Below are 19,866 nucleotides of genomic sequence, written 5' to 3' on the forward strand. Positions count from 1 at the left end.
AAGACTCTTGAGAGTCCCTTGGACTGCAAGGAGATCCAACCAGTCCATTCTAAAGGAGATCAATTCTGGATGTTCATTGGAGGGACTGATGCTAAAGCTGAAACTCCAATACTTTGGCCACCTCATGCGACGAGTTGACTCACTGGAAAAGACTCTGATGCTGGGAAAGGTTGGGGGCGGGAGGAGAAGGGGACGACAGAGAATGAGATGGCTGGATGGCATCACCGACTCTGTGGACGTGAGTTTGAGTGTACTCCAGGAGTTGGTGATGGACAGGGAGGCCTGGCGTGCTGTAATTCATGGGGTCGCGGAGAGTCGGACATGACTGAGCGACTGAACTGAACTGAACTGATTCTCCAAAGTGGTTTTAAATATAGCATGACATACTTAAATATACAATGCTGCTGCTGCTGCTGCTGCTAAGTCACTTCAGTCGTGTCCGACTCTGTGTGACCCCACAGACGGAAGCCCACCAGGCTCCCCTGTCCCTGGGATTCTCCAGGCAAGAACACTGGAGTGGGTTGCCATTTCCTTCTCCAATGTGTGAAAGTGAAAAGTGAAAGTGAAGTCGCTCAGTCGTGTCCAACCCTTAGCGACCCCATGGACTGCAGCCTACCAGGCTCCTCCATCCATGGGATTTTCCAGGCAAGAGTACTGGAGTGGCTTGCCATTGCCTTGACCAGACGGACCTTTGTTGGCAAAGTAATGTCTCTGCTTTCCTTAGTTTGAGAAAAATCTAGATAAGCTGCAACAAACCAACAGGTCTAGGATGAGGAAATCTAAACATGTCATATAGCACAGGTGATATGGCCTCATGTTACCAAGTGAAAAACACAGGTTAAAATAATTGTATGTGTGTATTTAATATGTATGTAAATGTATATCCAAAGAAGAAATAACAGAAGGCAAAATGTTAACAACAGCTTTGTGAGGCTTGTGGAATATGAGCAAATACTGCCTTTCTTATATTTTAGTATGCTTTCCACTGTATTAATAAGCATTATTCCCAATTTTAAAATGCTATTTTTGTAAAAACCCCAAGGTCACTTAAAAATTATATCATAATAACTGCATTGATATCACTGTTAAACAAAATTAATTTTCAGCAAACTGTCACACAGGTTTTCAAAAGTCAGTTCTCAGTTCAGTTCAGTTCAGTCGCTCAGTCGTGTCTGACTCTCCACGACCCCATGAATCACAGCACGCCAGGCCTCCCTGTCCATCACCAACTCCCAGAGTTCACTCAAACTCATGTCCACAGAGTCGGTGATGCCATCCAGCCACCTCATTCTCTGTCGTCCCCTTTTCCTCCCGCCCCCCACCTTTCCCAGCATCAGAGTCTTTTCCCGTGAGTCAACTCGTTGCATGAGGTGGCCAAAGTATTGCAGTTTCAGCTTTAGCATCAGTCCTTCCAATGAACACCCAGGATTGGTACAAAATTTAGTACAAAATTCTCAAAATCCATGCTTATAACTGAAGAAAAAATTCAAGGCAACTATTATAATAACACCTCTATCATTACCAACGTAATTTGTTTTTAAAAGCAAAAATATTTCATCAAAGACTGTTTTTGGCAAAGTTAAATAGGAGTTAGCTTACATGGAGTATATCCATAAGCTTGATTTAAAAACAAGCTTGTCATCACTCATTAAGCTCTTGTACACCACTTGTTTCACAGATATATTATCTCTAATTTTCAAAGCAACAGTGAAACCTAAGTATAATTATCCACATTTTTTAAGGCATACATTCCTTTCCAATTGGTAACAATTGGAGTATTTGAGAAGTAAGGTCCAAAAAAGGTAACATTTATTGACAGAAATAATGAATAATGACAAATGCTAGGCACTGTACTGGATATTTCATGTTATCTGACTTTTCCTCATGAAAATTCTGCAATTTAGATTAAGAAATTAAAGCTCAGCTCATAATTAAGTAGCAGAGCTATAATTAAGACCATAAAATAATTCCAGAGCTCAGGCACTTTCCCATTAACACAAGGCTGTTATTACTAATTTGAGAAGCTTCCAAATATATTTTCCTATTAATGAGTAATAATTATTCTAGTTAAGATAACCAACAACAGCATCTTTTGCAACTGGCAAAGGATGAATGATCCTATATTCTCTAGAACTATACATGCAACTACAAAGCAAATGATATTTGGGGCTTTTCTCAGTATTTCAAACTTTGCAAAAGAACAAGCTCTATGTCTTAGCAGAGTCCATTACCATGACTGCAAATTAAGCAACGATGTGTCTGACTGCTGTTAACTGAATGGTACCCTCTAGTGGCATCAATGAGCACCAAGAATAATTGGTACTATTATAATCATCATCATCAAAAACACATCACTTCATTAATTCAATTCATATTGCAGTAACAAAATTTGTTAACAGAAATTTTAAAATAACTGCCTCACATTATACACACACACACACACACACACTCATTTTTCCTCCTTACCTAAAGACCTGCAGACTGAAATGGTTGCCTCCTCTAGGAGCTTCAACTCAGTACTGGAGAAAGAGAAGAAAGGTAATTAATAACTATAACAACACTAATCATGTTCCTATCTATAACACTAATCATAATCTGCCTGCAATGCAGGAAACCCCAGTTCAATTCCTGGATCAGGAAGACCCCCTGGAGAAGGGAAAGGCTACCCACTCCAGTACTCTGGCCTGGAGAATTTCATTGATTGCATAATCCATGGGGTCTCAAAGAGTTGGACATGAGTGAACGACTTTCACTTTCAATCATGTTCATACTAACCAGTTAAAGGAATATATAAAAATAAACATAAGAAAAACAATTCAGAAGGAAAATACAGTGTACAGTGGTAAACAATAACATCAGCAAAATAAAGCTTCTATTCTCAATGTAATTAGAAAATTTACTATAATTCTCAACATGAAACGCCTAAAAAGAAAGCAATTGGGGTGCATTGCCTTTTAGGTATTGAAGCAGAGAGGAGAGGTGGGACTGGAAGGACTTATAGAAAAATTCAAGAAAGGTATTTCCAAATGCAGAGCACAAGGCAGGAGACGCATGTGCCCAGGTCCAAGGGAAGTACTTATTATAGGATTAAACTTCTTTAGATAAATGCTATTATTTTTTATACTTTCAAACAGTTCAACGACACTGAAAAAGAAACCATGCAAGAGACAAGACACATATATAAACGCCAATACTTTATAAATATATAGAAAAACTGAGGCAGATGCAAACTGACACACAGACAGGAGGCACAGACAGAGACAGACACAAACCTCTTAGATTTAAAAAGTAGGGAAGCTTCATGACAGTGGATTCAGCAGTGGTTTCTTACATATAACACCAAAAACACAGGCATCAAAGGAAAACAAAGGGACTACATCAAAATTTAAAACTTTTGCATATCAAGGGATACTATCAACAGAGTGAAAAGTCAACCCAACCAAATGAGAGAAAATATTTGCAAATCATATAGTTGATAAGGCATTAATATCCAAAATACATTTTTAAAAAACTCTGACTCAACAAAGGCAACACAAAAGCAATTTAAATATCTGCAAAGGATTCAGATTTTGGAGACTTTATGTCTCCAAAGACATAAAAATAGCCAACACGTGTAAGAAAAGAGATGTTCAATATCACCAGTCATTTAGAGAAATGAGAATCAAAACCACAATGAATACTTCTTCATATCCATTAAGGTGGAGTTATTTTTTAAAAAGAGAAGGAAAAGAAAAGAAAATGAACAAAAGTGTTGGAGGGTACGTAGAGAAGCTGGGACCCTTGTAAGTACTGCTGACGGTTAAGCAAAATGGAGCAAGTGCTGTGAGAAACAGTATGCCACTTTTTCAAAAAATCAAAAACAGAACTACCATATGATCCAGCAGTTCCATTTCTGGCTATACATAACCCAAAAGGATTAAAGGCACGGAGTCGGAGAGATACTTGTACACTGAGATACACAGCAGCACTAGTCACAACAGCCAAAAGGTAGGAGCGACAAAATGTCCACCAAAGGATGAATGATGGCACAAAATACGGCACATGTATATAATGGAATATTATTTGGCCTTAAAAAGGAAAATCCTGACACATGCTACAACACGGATATACACTGAAGACATTATGGTAAGTGAAATAAGCCAGTCACAAAAAGACAAATATTGTATGACTCCACATATATAAGGTTCCTAGAGTAAGCAACCCACAGAGACGAAGTGGAAAGGTGGTTGTTGCTGGTGTGTTTGGGAACAGTGAGGTGGGGAGCAGGGACATGATGGCAAGCTAGGATGTGGTGAGTATGGAGTTTCAGTTGGGGAAGATGAAAAAGTTCCCAAGATGGATAGTGGAGATAATTAAACAATGTGAATGTACTTATATCACAGAAGTGAACACTTTGAAATGGTTAAAATGATAAATTTTATGTTGTATATATTCTGCCACAATTAAAAAAAGGGGCATTCCAATTCAACTACTTACTAGCTGTGTAAACTTTGGATCATTTAACTTTTAGCTTTCTCATACGTAAAACAGAAATTATTTTTTAAAAAAGTACCTGCTTCAAAAGGTGTTGTTATTATTAAATTATGTAATATAGCACTTAGAACAGTGCTTGGCATAAAGTAAAACCTCAATGATAGCTACTACTGATGCCAAAATGCAGTACTTTTTTCCCTGTTAATAAATAAAAATAATGCTTTCCGTTTGTATAACGTAAAAACTTTGAAGTTTTTCAAAGCCCTTTCAGATTTATTAGCATATGAAAACCTCTTCTAATGAGCAGGACAGTTACAAACCCTATTTTTAATAGATAAGCAAAGAGAGGCTTCCAAGGAGTTTAAGTAACATTCCAGGAATCAGTAGTCTAGGAGGAACAAGAACCAGCCTTTAACAGCCTGGTGACTGGTTTGAAAATGTTCTTTTCTGCCAATACACATGGCACACGGCGAATCTTCCACATAGTCAACTCTTTCAGGGCGAGATGAAAAATCCCTACCTCCCAGGGTGCTCTGCTGTTGCTGCTGAAGCATATTTTGAAAAGAACAATCCATAAGTACTGACGCCTTTAACAGGAAAATTTTAGAGAAACTATGAAAGAAAATGGATTACTTTAACTGTTTCTAGAACTATGCTGTCCAATATGGTAACCACTAGTTACACTCAGTGACTGACCACTTGAAATGTGACCAGTACAAACCGAGATGCACTGGAATACAAAATACATACTGGATTTCAAAGATTTTTTAAAAAACAGAAAATACTTCATTATTAGTCCTTATGTTCATGAAATTCTAACTTTGGGGATATGTTGAACCAAATAAAATATACTTTCAAAATGAATTTCACCTGTTTCATTTTACATTTTTAATATGGCTACTAGAAAACTTCACATACATGCCAGTCTAACCTTTTTTCTCTATTAAAGCTACTCCAGAACTTGTCTCCCAGCAACTGAAGTCAGTATCATGCAGAAGAAGTGCTGTACATACACACAAAGCTAGAACTAACTACTTCAGTGAATATGCTATTACCTTAAGAATCTCTAAGAAAGTTGCTCAGTCATGTCTGACCCTTTGCGACCCTGTGGACTGTAGCCTACCAGGCTCCTCCGTCCGTGGGGCTCTCCAGTCAAGAAAACTGGAGTGGGTTGTCATTTCCTTCTCCAGGGGATCTTCCCGACCCAGGGATCGAACCCGGGTCTCCCGCATTGCAGGTAGACGCTTTACCCTCTGAGCCACCAGGGAAGCCCCAAATTATATTCATATTCAAAGATAAATATTTTTTCAAAGTAAATCTTTAAAGTTTCTTCTAAGATTGAAAAACTTATAGCCAAAATTACCTAGAAACGATTGTACAGTCAACTGTTCATATGTCCCTGGTCTTTACCCCTGCATTAGGTATTTTCTGGAGTGTCTGCCCACCACACATTATCTGTCTGCTGTCCTCCCTTCCCTTTCTTCTACAGTCACACCAACTACTCCTCAGGGGTGAGCAGAGGCAGACAGGCTTGTTCAGCCTGACCCCACTCCCTGGCCATAGCTGACTAGATCAGAGTCTAAGCCATACCAGAGTCTTAGGGAACTTGGAACTGAGATGGAAAGACAGGTTATCCACATGGCTGGAAATGGGCTGCCAAACTGAGGGTTACATGAAGCCATCCTCTATAAACGGAGTGGCAGAGATAAACAAAAAGGACACTCAGGATTCCCGCTGGCCTTCTAATTCTTGGGACCAGTTCTTCCTGAAGCCTAGCTGTGTTTCTGGGATTCTACGAGACAGCCCTGTCTCTTCATCACATAAGCCCCTTCCTTTTACTGACATACGCTAAATCAAATTGATTTTTGCTAACAACCAAAAGACTTCTAATTAATAAATCACTGTGGTCAGATTTAATAATATACATTAGTAGTTGGCAAGAAGTAGGAACTATGAATTACTCAATTTATGGGTTACTTGGGCAAAAATAAAAGAGGTATAAAATGCAAAAGATTGTAAAGAGTTTTATGAGGTTAATAACTAGACCACATGTATAAAATCTGTTTCACTGGTACGTCTACTTTCTTCAGTCAATAACACTCTCTTAAAACCAGCTGGAACCAAGAGCTTCAATTATACACATGTGGCTATAACCTTCAAAAGCTTCAGAATTTACTTGTTCAACAAACAGTGCCTGGGTGCCCAGGACATGCAGGGCTCTGTGAAATATGCTGTCTCTGCCTCCAGGCTACACACTGGAATGAAGAAGCAGACTCTCTGGTGCAGGGGAAGTACAGAGATCAAACCCAGCCCGATGCATGGGCTTATGGGAGGTGCACCCAACCCACCCTATGAGCAGTCAAGAAAGGCATCCCGGAAGAAGTAACCGTCCCGAAGGAGGAAGAGAAGGCAGCTGCACACACAAAAAGGAATGTATATACAAAGGCATGGAAGTCACAGACAGCCTGGCAGATTTTGGGAAGCAGAGGTTAGTCAACACCGGAGAACAGTAAACTAACTACAAGTCTGGAGAAATATACCAGACGGCTGGAATAGAGTTCAGTTTCTCAACTTACACTCAACAGAAATGTACTGAGTGTTCCCAAAACAAAAACCAATACAAGGTTCTGATTTCTTTTGAATACAGTATTAGCCTGAAAAATTCCAACATGTATCAGTGAGGATGGTTTGGACACCATTCCCTCCAGGGAACCACCTCGGATCACCTAAGCCCTGGCAAGAAGCCTGGTTTCTATCCCAAAAGCATTCAACCATGAAACTGAGCACCCTGTAGCAAGACAAACCAGTTATCTATCTGTGTCCCCCGCTAGATGAGGGGCTCCTGGCTCATCACCACATTCCCAGCCTAGTACAAATCACGCACTTAATAAAAATGCACCACATCAATGAAAGCCTTTTGTCAGACACTTAAGAGGACAAAATTAATTCCTTCCCCATCCCTCAGGAAACACAATTCACATTCTCTAGCTTTCAAGGCAATGTCCATCCCCAAGTTAAATTTTTTATTAAAGTATTTTTAAAGACACCTTTGCTGTTGTTGTTCAGACACTAATTCAGGTCCGATCTTAGGGACTCCATGGACTGCAGCACACCAGGCTTCCCTGTCCTTCACTATCTCCCAAATTTGCTCAAACTCATGTCCACTGAGTTGGTAATACCATTCAATCATCTTATTCTGTTGTCTTTTCTCCTCCTGCCTTCAGTCTTTCCCACCATCAGGGTCTTTTCCGATGAGCTGGCTGTTCCCACCAGGTGGCCAAAGTATTGGAGCTTCAGCTTCAGCATCAGTCCTTCCAATGACTATTCAGGGTTGATTTCCTTTAGGATTGACTGGTTTGGTCTCCTTGCAGTGGTAGAGACCCTCAAGAGTCTTCTCCAGCACAATTCAAAACCAGATTTGTTTCCAAATGTAAAATAATATATTTTTTTGAAGCAGGCTGGTTTCTTGGTCGCTCAAGGGACCATCCCACCTCTGTTGGAAAGCTCTGTCTGGTAGTGAGCCAGCCAGCACTGCCATTCTGTGATTAGGCCCCTAGGCCTGGGTCCCCTACAGATGGCCATGATCCAACACAGCTTATACCCAGCCATCATATCTCCTCAAAAATCACCACCACAGGTCAGAGCATCTTGAATGTCCAGACTATAAGCTCCGTGAGAAGAGGGAAAGTGTCTATTCACCCGTGCCTTCCCCCACCATGCCTGATACAGTGGCTCAGTCAGAAGAAAAACACATGACAGTTACCTATGAAATTAAGGATTTACAGAGCTCTGTTTGTTGCATTTTCTGCACTCTGAAGTGTTATTTCTACAAAGGAAATCAGCCAGGGACACCCTTGCCAAAAGCAACACACTGACTTATAATAGAATTCCTTTCCTCCCATCCTCCAATTTTCTGAACTTCTTGGAACATTTTAAGAATAATCTTCTTTCCCATTTGCTTGATTTAGAGCTAAAAAGGGGTGGTAAGCAACTGGGGTGGTTGGTAACTGTTACAGGCATCTATGCACAGTACTGTTGAGTTAAACAAATAAGCTCAGATGTTCTGGCAGCAGGCAACTAACAAATCATCATTTGCAGTAAATAAAAGTAAAACTCAACAGAAAAATATGCCTATGTTTCCAAGACAATTACAATTAGAAACTGAATACTGTTTCTGAAAGCAACAATGCTTCTGGAGCACCGGAAGCATACAATAGTGGGGCATAGAAGCAGCAGTCAAATAGTCACACCAATACAGATTAAATAAATTAACATCACCGAGGTCTTCAAACTTCCTGTATACATTAACTCCACAAGCAGGTCAATCTGAAATGTCATTAATGGGAGATCAGGAATAAATACTGAAAACTAGTCATCTCAAGCAGACATTTGCTAAGGGAACTAAACCCTAGATAAACAATCCTATCGATCCAAGGATCAGGTGTGGCTCTGTCCGAAGCAATCCCTATATGTGACAGCAGACCAGGCTCCTCCTCCTCAGAGCACTATCACTCCAGCAGCAACAAAACCAGATGGATTCACAGAACAGGAATCTCAGTTTTACAGGTGACATCCCAGTGGACAACAGGACCGATGGGACCGAAGAGCTCGAGAACCTGTCATGCACACGGGAGTATCTGAAACTGGTCTAGGGCTTTTTCCAGTTTTAAGAACCGCCACTGGCTTTCCTGAAGATAATTCAGCAAGGGAATGGTTATCAAGATTTTCACAGCTTCAGGGAAGTTCTTTAAACATTACCACAGCCATTTCTGGGCTATATCCTAAGTCTATCCCTTTCTCTGCTCCGATTTCATGAAGAGACTATCCCTTGGAAGAGAACTGTCATCAACACCAACCTCTCATTCTCTACCCGCTCCAGTGAGAGTTTCCACAACAAAAGGCCCCACTAAGTATCAGTAACACGGCTGACGACTTCTAAGTTATGTCTCAAATAATCAATGTCGTCTCTGCCACCTCTGCTGAGTGCACAAACATTCACCATGAGAAAGTCAAGTAAGTGGGGAGAGTAGGTAGCAAAGAAGACTTGCAAGGTAAAAAAAAAAAAAAGCAAAAGAGAGAAGAACTTTAATGCCACCTTAAGGAGTCTGGATTTTATCCTACATAAAATAGGAAACCAATAAACAGATACTCAAAAATATACACTAACAGCACCAAGGTGCTTCAGGTAAACAATGGTTAAATGTCTTCAATCATCCTCAGATTTTTAGCAAAGACAAGATAACGTGACAGTAACAACAGGAATAATAGTGCCCCCAGCAGCACATACAATAAAGCCTAACCGTGTGCTCACCCAACAACCACTGTAACTGACCACTGCTGCCCACTGTTGGGCCAGGAAACCTGGATAAACCACTAACCGTTATCAGAGCAGAACTCAGCCAAGTCCATTATCCCTAAAAATTCTAGTTTAATTCCACTAAAAATAATACACCAAATTGGAACACTGGGAAGAAACAGCAACGGAAATAATATGGATGACTTTATAGCCACTAGATTCACAGGCTGGTCACTTTCAATTCTTATACCCCAGGTGTGCTACCTCTCAATTTAACCATTACCATCAATTAACAAACTCATTCTGGCACAATACATTTCCAACCATTCCCATTACTGAAGACAACGTATGTTCCCATATAATGAAAAATTCCAAAGCCACATATTTCAATTCCAGCTTCCTCAATCCAATTGGCCAAGATACTTAATTTGAGCATCTCAGTTTCCTCACATGTAAATGAAGGTAAGAATGCGACCATCTGATAGGATAGTTGTGAGGGCTACACTATAATGTACTCAGAAAGTACAGGTTTTTGTGTGAACATAAGTTTTTATTTATTTGAGATAAATGCTTAAGAGTTCAATTCACACTATATCACATAAAGTACTCAGCACTCAGCTCCACGTACTCAACAAAAAATGGAAACAAATCCATGAGTGTTAAACTGTCAACTTTGCATTTATTTATTCCTTAATGCATCTTATAAGTATTTTGCCAATCTTCACCTTTCTTCTCTCTACAGGGCAGAGGGGAAGTATACAGCATAATGTAGTAATTTTTGAAGTAGTTCTACATTTTGAAATAGCATCAAAACAGCTATGTCAAACAATGGTAGATGATCTGCTTTGATTTTATTTCCATTAATATGTTACTACAGTAGAATCACAACCCCAGTGGATTACAAAGGAAATCAATATTCCTTATTCACCTAGCAAAACTTCTCAGTATTAAGTGATGTTTAATAAGTGGCAGGAAAGAAACTTAAATCAAGGCAATTTTTCTTTTTAAAAGAGAAATTGATTTTTATTTGTTACTGCAAAAACAAACTATGCTAAAACCACCATGAGGTAACGCTATACACCTATCAGAGCTGTTAAACAAGAGTGATAGCATCAAATGCAGGCAAGGATCTACAGAAACTGGATATCACATGCATTACTCATGAGAATGTAAAATGATACAGCCACTCTGGACAACAGTTTTGGCAGTTTTGTATAAAACTAAACATTTACCACATGACCCAGTAATTGTACTCTTAAGCATTTATCTCAAAGAAACAGAAACTTACGTTCACACAAAAACCTGTACACAAATGTTTATGAAGATTTATTCATAAAAACCAAAAACTGGAAACAATCCAGATGTCCTTCAATAGGTCACTGTTTAAACAAACTATAGTATACACACAACAGAATACTACTCAGCAAAAAAAGAAAAGGAGTAAACTGTGATATACACAATAACTTGAACAGAACTCAAGGATACCATGCTGAGTCAAAAAGCCAATCTCAAAATGTTACACGGTGTATGATTCTAAATAACCTTCCTGAAATAACAAAATTACAGAGACAGAAAACTGATTAGTGACTGCCAGGGTTTAGAGATGGGGAAGGTAGAAACAATGGATGAACCTATTTTGGGGGCAGGAATAGAGATGCAGAGGTAGAGAATGGCCATGCAGACAAAGGGCTGGGGAAAGGGAGGGTGGGATGAATTGGGAGTTGGGACTAAACATACATATACTGCTGCTGCTGCTGCTAAGTCGCTTCAGTCATGTCCGACTCTGTGAGACCCCACAGACGGCAGCCCACCAGGCTCCCCCATCCCGGGGATTCTCCAGGCAAGAACACTGGAGCGGGTTGCCATTTCCTTCTCTAATACATATACTACCACGTGTAAAACAGATACTAGTGGGAACCTGCTGTAAGCAAAGGAGCTCAGCTCGGCATTCTGTGGGGACCTACAGGGGTGGGATGGGGGTCCCATCAAGAGGGGTGGGATGGGAGTGCTCAGAGGGAGGTTCAAGAGGGAGGGGTTATATGTATATACATAACTGATTCACTTCATTGTACAGCAGAGACTAACACAACACTGCAAAGCATTATATTCCAATAAAACAAAAATGGGTGTGGCTATGAAGGGAAAGCACAAGGGAGCCATGCCAGGATGCAACAGTGATGCGTCTAGACTGTGGTGGTGTTTAACATGTCAAACAATTGTCCAGAGCTCTACACGGCTTCCTGGGTTGCTCAGTGATCTCCAAGCAGGAGACCCAGGTTCCATTCCTGGGTTGGGAAGATCCCCTGGAGAAGGAAAGGGCAACCCACTCCAGTATTCTTGTTGGGAGATTTCATGAACAGAGGAGCCTGGCCGGCTACAGTCCATGGAGTTGCAAAAGAGTCGGACACCACTTAGTGATTAAAACAACTACTACATGCACATGCAAATGACTGCACTAATTGCTGAACTCTCAATTATCTTTGTGGCTTATACCAATGTCAATTTCCTGGTTTGGGTACTGAACTAGAGTTACAAAAGATGATACCATCGGGGAAACAGGGAAGGGTGCAAGAAATCTCTCTGTACTATTTTTTTTTTTGCAACTTCTTATGAATCTATAATTATTTCAAAATAAGTTAAAAATCATAAAAATAAAGCTGTAAAAACTTAAACAGAAGAATTATATAAATATATACATTTTAAAAATACATATATATAAAACACAGTCTTGCTTAAATGAGATTATGCTATATGAATGAAAAATCCACAGCACGTTAAGTGACTTTAACCACTTAACACGCTGTGTGGATTTTTCTGTATCTATAAACACTCATTATTATTGCCTGTATATTGTTCCAGTGTGCAGATGCATCATTTTTATTTCCTTGTTCATTCATCACATCTCCTTACTGGCACTTAGATTGTTAGCAATTTTCAATTATCATAAACATTGCTACCAATTGTCTTTACACATATATCTCTCTACATACATTTCTTAAACTTGTCCAATCATCTCCTTAATATAAATTCTAGAAGTGGAATTGCTAGATCAATGACATTTCTGTTCTGGTGAATACTGCAAATTGCATTCCACAGAGCTAACCAATTACCATTCCCACCAAAATGCATAACTGTGGCTTAACCCACAAATATTCCTAAATCTGCAAAATTACAAACCCAGATCTTTTCCACTAAATCCAACGATTTTTATATTCAGATAAGCACATGATGACAGTAAGCAAGCATAAGAACCTTCATGACAAATTCAGACATTTTCCCCACGTTAAAAGGGCCTATGAGAGGAACTCATAAAGGATGCAACATCTAACTGGCAAATTATCATGCCACTGTAATTTTTTTAAAAGTTCTATTCAACACCATGTAAAATCATTCACTGTACCAGGCAATCAACTTTTGTATTAGCTAACGTGGAGGGGGGGCACATCAAGAACCACTGTACCGAGTTTACAACTTCTCTGGATTTAAACTCTGAATTACAATCCTCTGACATGGCAAACAACTCTGGCCTTAATAGGGAGAATGGTATAGTGAAGAAGATACCGAAAGGCTCGATTGTGATAGAAAATGAAGAAACTTAGCAAACACAAAGTAAAAAGTAGTGGATACAGCAAACTCAGCTCTGAGACAACAAACCTAGCGGGGTGGGATGGGGGGTGGGGTGGGAGGGAAGCTCAGGAGAGAAGGGACAAACATATGCTTTTGGCTGATTCACACTGTTGTATGGCAGAAACACAACACTGTAAAGCAATTGTCCTCTTCCAATTAAAAATGTTTTAAAACTGTGGCTATTTTTTCATTATAAAAAGAGATGATCAACTGTATCACCCCCTTATGCAGAAAATGTGTCCAGATGTCATCAGCTACAATTCACAAGGTGACAGAATAAAATAAAAACAACCCTGGCCTTATGGTTAGATCTGCTCTCCACCACAACCTCAGGGAGACACAGCCATTAGTTTGTATATGAAAATAAAAAAACCAGAGCTCAGTGTTACAGCATACATCCCTTCATTCATCAACAGAGTACCACTGTCAGATGACAAGCAGTTTTCCAAAAGTGACAAATAAAACAAGAAGGAACATTTGTTGGTAGGGGAAAAAAAATCTAATTTCATAAGAAGCCTGTAGTTTAAGAATTCAAGTGTCCACAACCAAAATAAATATATAAAATGGATCATCTAATGAACTGAGTATCTATTCCTGATAATTGTCACGTGTATTCTTGCCTGGAGAATTCCATGGACAGACAAGCCTGGAGGGCTACAGTCCGTGGGGTTACAAAGAGTCGGACACAACTAAGCAACTAATACTTTACTCAAAAATATATATGAGTTATTTACAATATATCAGTCAGCTGGTATAACAGGTCAGACAGGCTACACCCAGCCAGTAAAATACTCACCACTGGAGTTAACAGAAACTGCATACTTAGGCTGGTAACTGATGACCTATGATCTACATCACAGGGCCAGCATACAGCCTCAGAAGGAACTGTTTGTGGTCCTTCAGGCAGCTTCTACCATCCAACATATTTGTTCTGTTTTGACTTTCTCTTTTCTATCCACCCATGTGTCTTATTCTTCATCTGTCCACACTTTGAATTTTTAAGAAACATAAGAGCACCAATGGAAACTGTCAGACCATGGTGTTGGATCTCAGAGATTAAAGAAAGGAAAAAGAGGTAGAATAGTATATAATCTTAGAAAAGAAACTTACCAACTGGTTGTAGAACAACAATGCAACCTAAGAATCATATCATATTCTCAAAAGGAGAATCAATTTGGATTCCCACATAAAATCAGAAATTTAAAAAAAATTATTCACACTTCAGAGAAAAATAATTTATTTTTAAAAACTCAAAACTGCAACTAAGTACTGTTTATATTTAGCAAATTTTCAGTAATTTGAACTCATATAATTTAGAATTTGGGAGTATTTCAACATGGGAAGAGGAGACTTAGGAAAAAAACTGTTTAACTTTCTACAAAAAAAGAGATGTTCAGGGCTTCCCTGAACATCAGTGGTTCCAGCGGTTAAGACTCTGTGCTTCCAAGGCAGGGAGCTTGAGTTCGATCCCTGGTCAGGGCACAAAGATCTCATGTGCCTCTCAGCGTGGCAAAAAAAAAAAAGTATGTGCAAAGACTTCAGCATATACTTGAAAAGCTGAAGAGTTCTAGAGGGTGATCTAGATGGTGATCATTTGCACACAATGTAAATGAATTTAATGCCAGTGAAGTGTACACCTAAAATTGGTTAAAATGGTAGATTTTGTTAGTTATATTTTACAACAAAAAGAAAAAAGATTCCTTGAGCCCATCATCTAGAAATCTTCTTAACCAGCTCTTCTCAGGACTCAGAAACCGGGCTGACACTCTGTTTTAGTCACTAACCTTCACTTTTCTTACGTTTCTATAGAAATGACTCAATAAATCTGACTGTTTGCACAACATAGGCCTAACTTTGTAAGCTCACTTGAAAAATTGTGTCCTGAGATGAGACATGACCCTTTAACTGGATAACGATCCTACTCTCAGGACTTGGGATGGTTCACTGAGATATCATTCACTTGGAATGGTTCACTCAGATTCTAGACTGTAAAACTCAACAGGGGGCTCTCCTGGTGGCTCAGTGATAACAGAATCCACCTGCCAATATGGAAGATGCAGGCTGGATCCCAGATCCCAAAAGCCATGGAGCACCCAAGCCCATGCACCACAACTACTGAGCCTGTGCCCTCGAGCCTGGGAGCGGCAACTACTGAGCCCACACGCCACAACTACTGAGCCCACATGCCACAACTACTGAGCCCACATGCCGTGGAGCCCACGCTCCGCAACAAAAGAAGCCACCACAGTGGGAAGCCTTCGCACCACCAACTAGAGAGTAGCCCTTGCTCCCCACAACCAGAGAAAGCCCGCACAAAGCAATGAAGATCCAGTGCAGCCAAAAATAAATATTATTATAAAAAATAGAACTTAATGGGCAGTCTCAAAGTTGGGAATTAGAGGAGCAAAATGTGCCACCCCAAAATATGTCTCTTCGATATAAAGATCATTTTGAGCTGGTTGTATTGAGAAACTGCAGAAACAGGAGAAGCTCTGAAAACAAGGTAAGAGGTACCTTTTAGTAAGGTGAAATTACACTTATAAAGACAATCTTAATTTATGTAAAGGTGTCTCCTATTACCAGGAAGAGAAAAATGACTATTTCCAGAAATGCTTACCAATGGAGAAGGCATTTAGATTTACATTTACCTTTGCGTACTGTGCTTTTGGGCTTCCCTGGTAGCTCCAGTGGTAAAGAATCCGCCTACGATATGCAGACTTGGGTTCGATCCCTGGATTGGGAAGATCCCCGGCTTGGGAAGATACCCTGGAGAAGGGAATGGCTACCCATTCCAGTATTCTAGCCTGGAGAATTCCATGGACAGAGAAGCCTGAGCTTTTCCTGGTAATTTCCCGTGACTGGCCTTCCTCCCTGACTCCCTCAACCAAAAGAAACCTTTTTTTTTTTCGTCTTTAGCTAAAGATGATATTTAAGCAGGTGGCTTTGGCCATCTTGGGGAGGTACCAAGTTTCCCTGGGTATCTTCCAGGTACATGTGACATATACATGTTAATAAATTTGTTTAAAAAAAAATACTTCAGCATATTAATTGCTGATATGCAAATATATCTGATTAGCTACAACTTGTAATATGTATAAAGTGAAAGTGTTAGTTGCTCAGTCATGTCCAACTCTTCGTGACCCCTTGGTCTGTAGCCCACCAGGCTCCTCTGTCCACAGAATTCTCCAGGTAAGAAGACTGGAGTGAATTGTCCTTTCCTTCTCCACAGGATCTTCCCAGCCCAGGGATCAAACCTGGGTCTCCTGCATTGCAAGCAGATTCTTTAGCATCTGAACCATCAGGGAAGCAGTGTGTATAAGCCTATATACTATTCCAAGTTCTCTCACCTTGATTATTTCATGTGACTTCTTTTAAAAACCCTGAAAAGCTGACTGAGGAAATAGGACTATCATCATCCTACAAGTGATGGAAACAAAGAAGCTAAGTAACTTTGGTCACAAAATAAGAATGTGTGCTTAGTCGCTCAGTTGTGTTGACTCTTTGTGACCCCATGGACTGCAGCCCACCAGGTTCCTGTCCATGGGGAGTCTCCAGGTAAGAATACTGGAGTGGGTTGCCATGCCCTCCTGCAGGGGATCTTCCCAACACAGGGAGCAAACCCAAGTCTCCCGCATTGCAGGCAGATTCTTTGCCATCTGAGTCACCAGGGAAGTCCACGTAATACACTTTCAATATGAATATTTAGCTACATTTTTATTAAGGCAAACCCACATAACATCAACCTAGAATATTACAAGTAACTAAGCAGAGTTTCCATATATACCTAAATGAAGTTGTCATAGATGTATTATCCATTATAAAAACTATATCTGTTATGATTTAAATCATTTAAAAAGTATGTGAATGACAAAGAAGTAGAAGAAAATAGAAAAATTAAGTCTAATAAGGAAAGTGGTAAGATGATAGATCATTTTTGTAATAGCTAGGAAATCATAAACCATAGTTTGGTAAGAAAGCTAAAATTTTAAATTACATATTCCCTAACTCACAACTTTCAATAATTTAGACCGGTTTTATTTTGCTTTTAAGCACACCAATCTCATATATGAATCTCAATAACAAAAACTCACAGTTCAAATCTTTTAATGAAAAGCAGATGGGCAGAAAATTGTGGAGGGGAGATTTATTCATAGATTTCTGACACTGATTTGCTAAACAATTTAAGTAGCTATGAGGTTCATAAAATAAACATGAAAATTCATAAGTCTTTTTCACTGAAAATTCCACTATAAAATGATGTCAAAATTGACACTTTATATTAACAGTGTCATTTTCAGCCCACAGCATACATTCTCCAACAGACTGCATGTTTGTCAGTTTAAGACGCAACCTAAGTAAAATCAACAAGTAACCATTCAGAAAAGCATAGAAGCACTTCTAAAGACATTTCCCCCCTTACTTTAGCAAAGAAAGAATTATGGAAATCATTCATAAAACTAACAAGAATCAGCCCATTCAGTGGTTAAACTGTGGGAACATTAAGGTTTTAAAAGACTCTATTCATAGGAAAAAGTCAAAGGATAAAAACTGCATATAAGTTTATTATAGCACTTTTTAATGCACCAAGTAGAACCAAAAAGTATTTATATTCATGTGATTCACAGACAATCCTATATACTGTCATTCAACTGCTAAAATGAAAGAAACCATAACTATTAAAATGTCAAAATTTCAGCAACCACCACCAGCAAGATCATACAGCAATTTTTTTTCTCAAGAAAACAACAGAAAAAATGACTTAAAATTCAGATTCCAACCAACACAGTGAGAAAAGGAAAGAAGAGTACACTTGGAGCAAAACTCATTTTCTCCCTTATTTTAATGCTTTAAACAGAATTAGTTGTCTTCCCCCACGTAAGCTTTTAGTTTAAGGGAGCAATCAACCCTGGACAAACTCAAGTGTCTTTTCAAATGATTCTGCATAGAAAAGTATATAAATAAAACAAAGGGGAACAAAGGTTGTGACTCAAGATGTAAAAACTAAACTTCTTTTGGTTCCTCAACTTGGGAAAATAAAATTCAAAAAATAGTCTCAAATTATTTATTCCCTTAGAAAAATGGCCAAGTACACTATCTTGGTCACCATTCAAGTGAACATATGATGAAAAAACCAGAGTTTAGGAAACGGTTTAGGAGTTATCCCAGGCCCACCTTAATGACAGAGGAGATTGTTTCAACTTGAGAAGCTCTAATAAAATCATATATAAAGTGGGCCAAAGAGAATAAAAATATGAAAGCACAGACAGGCATCAAAAATTCAAAGAAAAAAAAAGTACAGTCACTTAATAGTTTCTGTCAGTTAAAAACTTGTGACCTAATTTAGTAAAAGTTTCTTTTCCTGTTTCTCAATTGAGGAAACAGATCAAGAAATTCTGAGAAGGGCTCATTCTGGCAGCTCCCCTTAAACAGAGAAGACACACTACACTTGAGGCAAGGTTATCCATCAATATTAATTGTAAATAATATATTTATTACATTCATATTGTAAATAATGGCACTCAAACAAAGTATGTGTTGTTACAAACCTCATTTTGAAAGTGCTTGAAAACGTTGAGTATATAAACCTGGGGACTGTTTTTTTGAAGATGAGCATCTCTAAGTTCATGTTGCATCTCTTTAGCCATTATTTGAGCCTAGACAGTGATCAGTCTATACCTCCAAATGGAGACCATGTAGCATGATACCCACCAGAAGTCACCTCTGGAGACACATAAAGCTGGTTTGAATCTGGTCCATGTGAGCTACTAACCATGTGACTTGGGAAAACCTTCCCAAGCCTGTTTTCTGACAAGCAGGTATATTAGTAGTACCAACTTCACAGACTTGATGTGAGAACTAGATGAGGAAACCCACCTAAGGCAGTGAGCCCAGCACCTGGCACACAGCACGTACTCGATAAATAACTGCTAAATTAACACTCGTGTTTACAGCAGTACACTCTCTTAGGAGAATGAACATATTCCTTATAATGCAAAGAGGATCCCTGAAAAAAGAAAATCAAGAGAGAGAACCAGAACCTAACAATGTGGAAGAGAAATGAAAGGCATTTATTTAAAAGAAATAGAAAAAGTACAACAAACTGGTACTTAAAAAAACACTATACGATGTGGGAAATACAATGGATATTATTCATCCTAAAAAGAAACGAAATTCTGATGTATGCTAACTACAACATGAATCAACCTTGAAAATATTATGCTAAGTGAAAAAGGTCAGACACAAAAGGATAAATATTAAACAATTTCATTTATACCTGGTAACAGAGCATAGGCAAATTCACAGAGACAAAAAGCAGAATACAGATTACCACGGTCTGGGAAGTGGGGGAATAGGGAGTTTAATGTGTACAGTTTCTGTTGGAGATGATGGAAAGTTCTGGAAATGAAGAGCAGTGATCACTGTAAAACACTGGGAATGTACTTAATGCCACCACATCATACACTTAAAAA

General features: G+C 39.0%; 1 protein-coding gene across 4 annotated transcripts in view; it reads right to left on the reverse strand.

Annotated features, from left to right (window-relative positions):
• Positions 1-19,866, reverse strand: part of DYM (dymeclin) — a 391,190-nt gene that overhangs the window by 334,719 nt on the left and 36,605 nt on the right. For all 4 annotated transcript variants that reach the window (XM_088833353.1, XM_088833352.1, XM_055417337.2 and 1 more), the window contains one exon: positions 2,467-2,519. In XM_088833353.1, coding sequence (XP_088689479.1) covers positions 2,467-2,519 — 53 coding nt within the window. The remainder of the gene's footprint in view (positions 1-2,466; positions 2,520-19,866) is intronic.

This window comes from Moschus berezovskii, chromosome 28 (genome assembly GCF_049115385.1).
Source record: "Moschus berezovskii isolate FMDL1 chromosome 28, NW_MosBer_1.0, whole genome shotgun sequence".
NCBI classification, from domain to species: Eukaryota; Metazoa; Chordata; class Mammalia; order Artiodactyla; family Moschidae; genus Moschus; species Moschus berezovskii.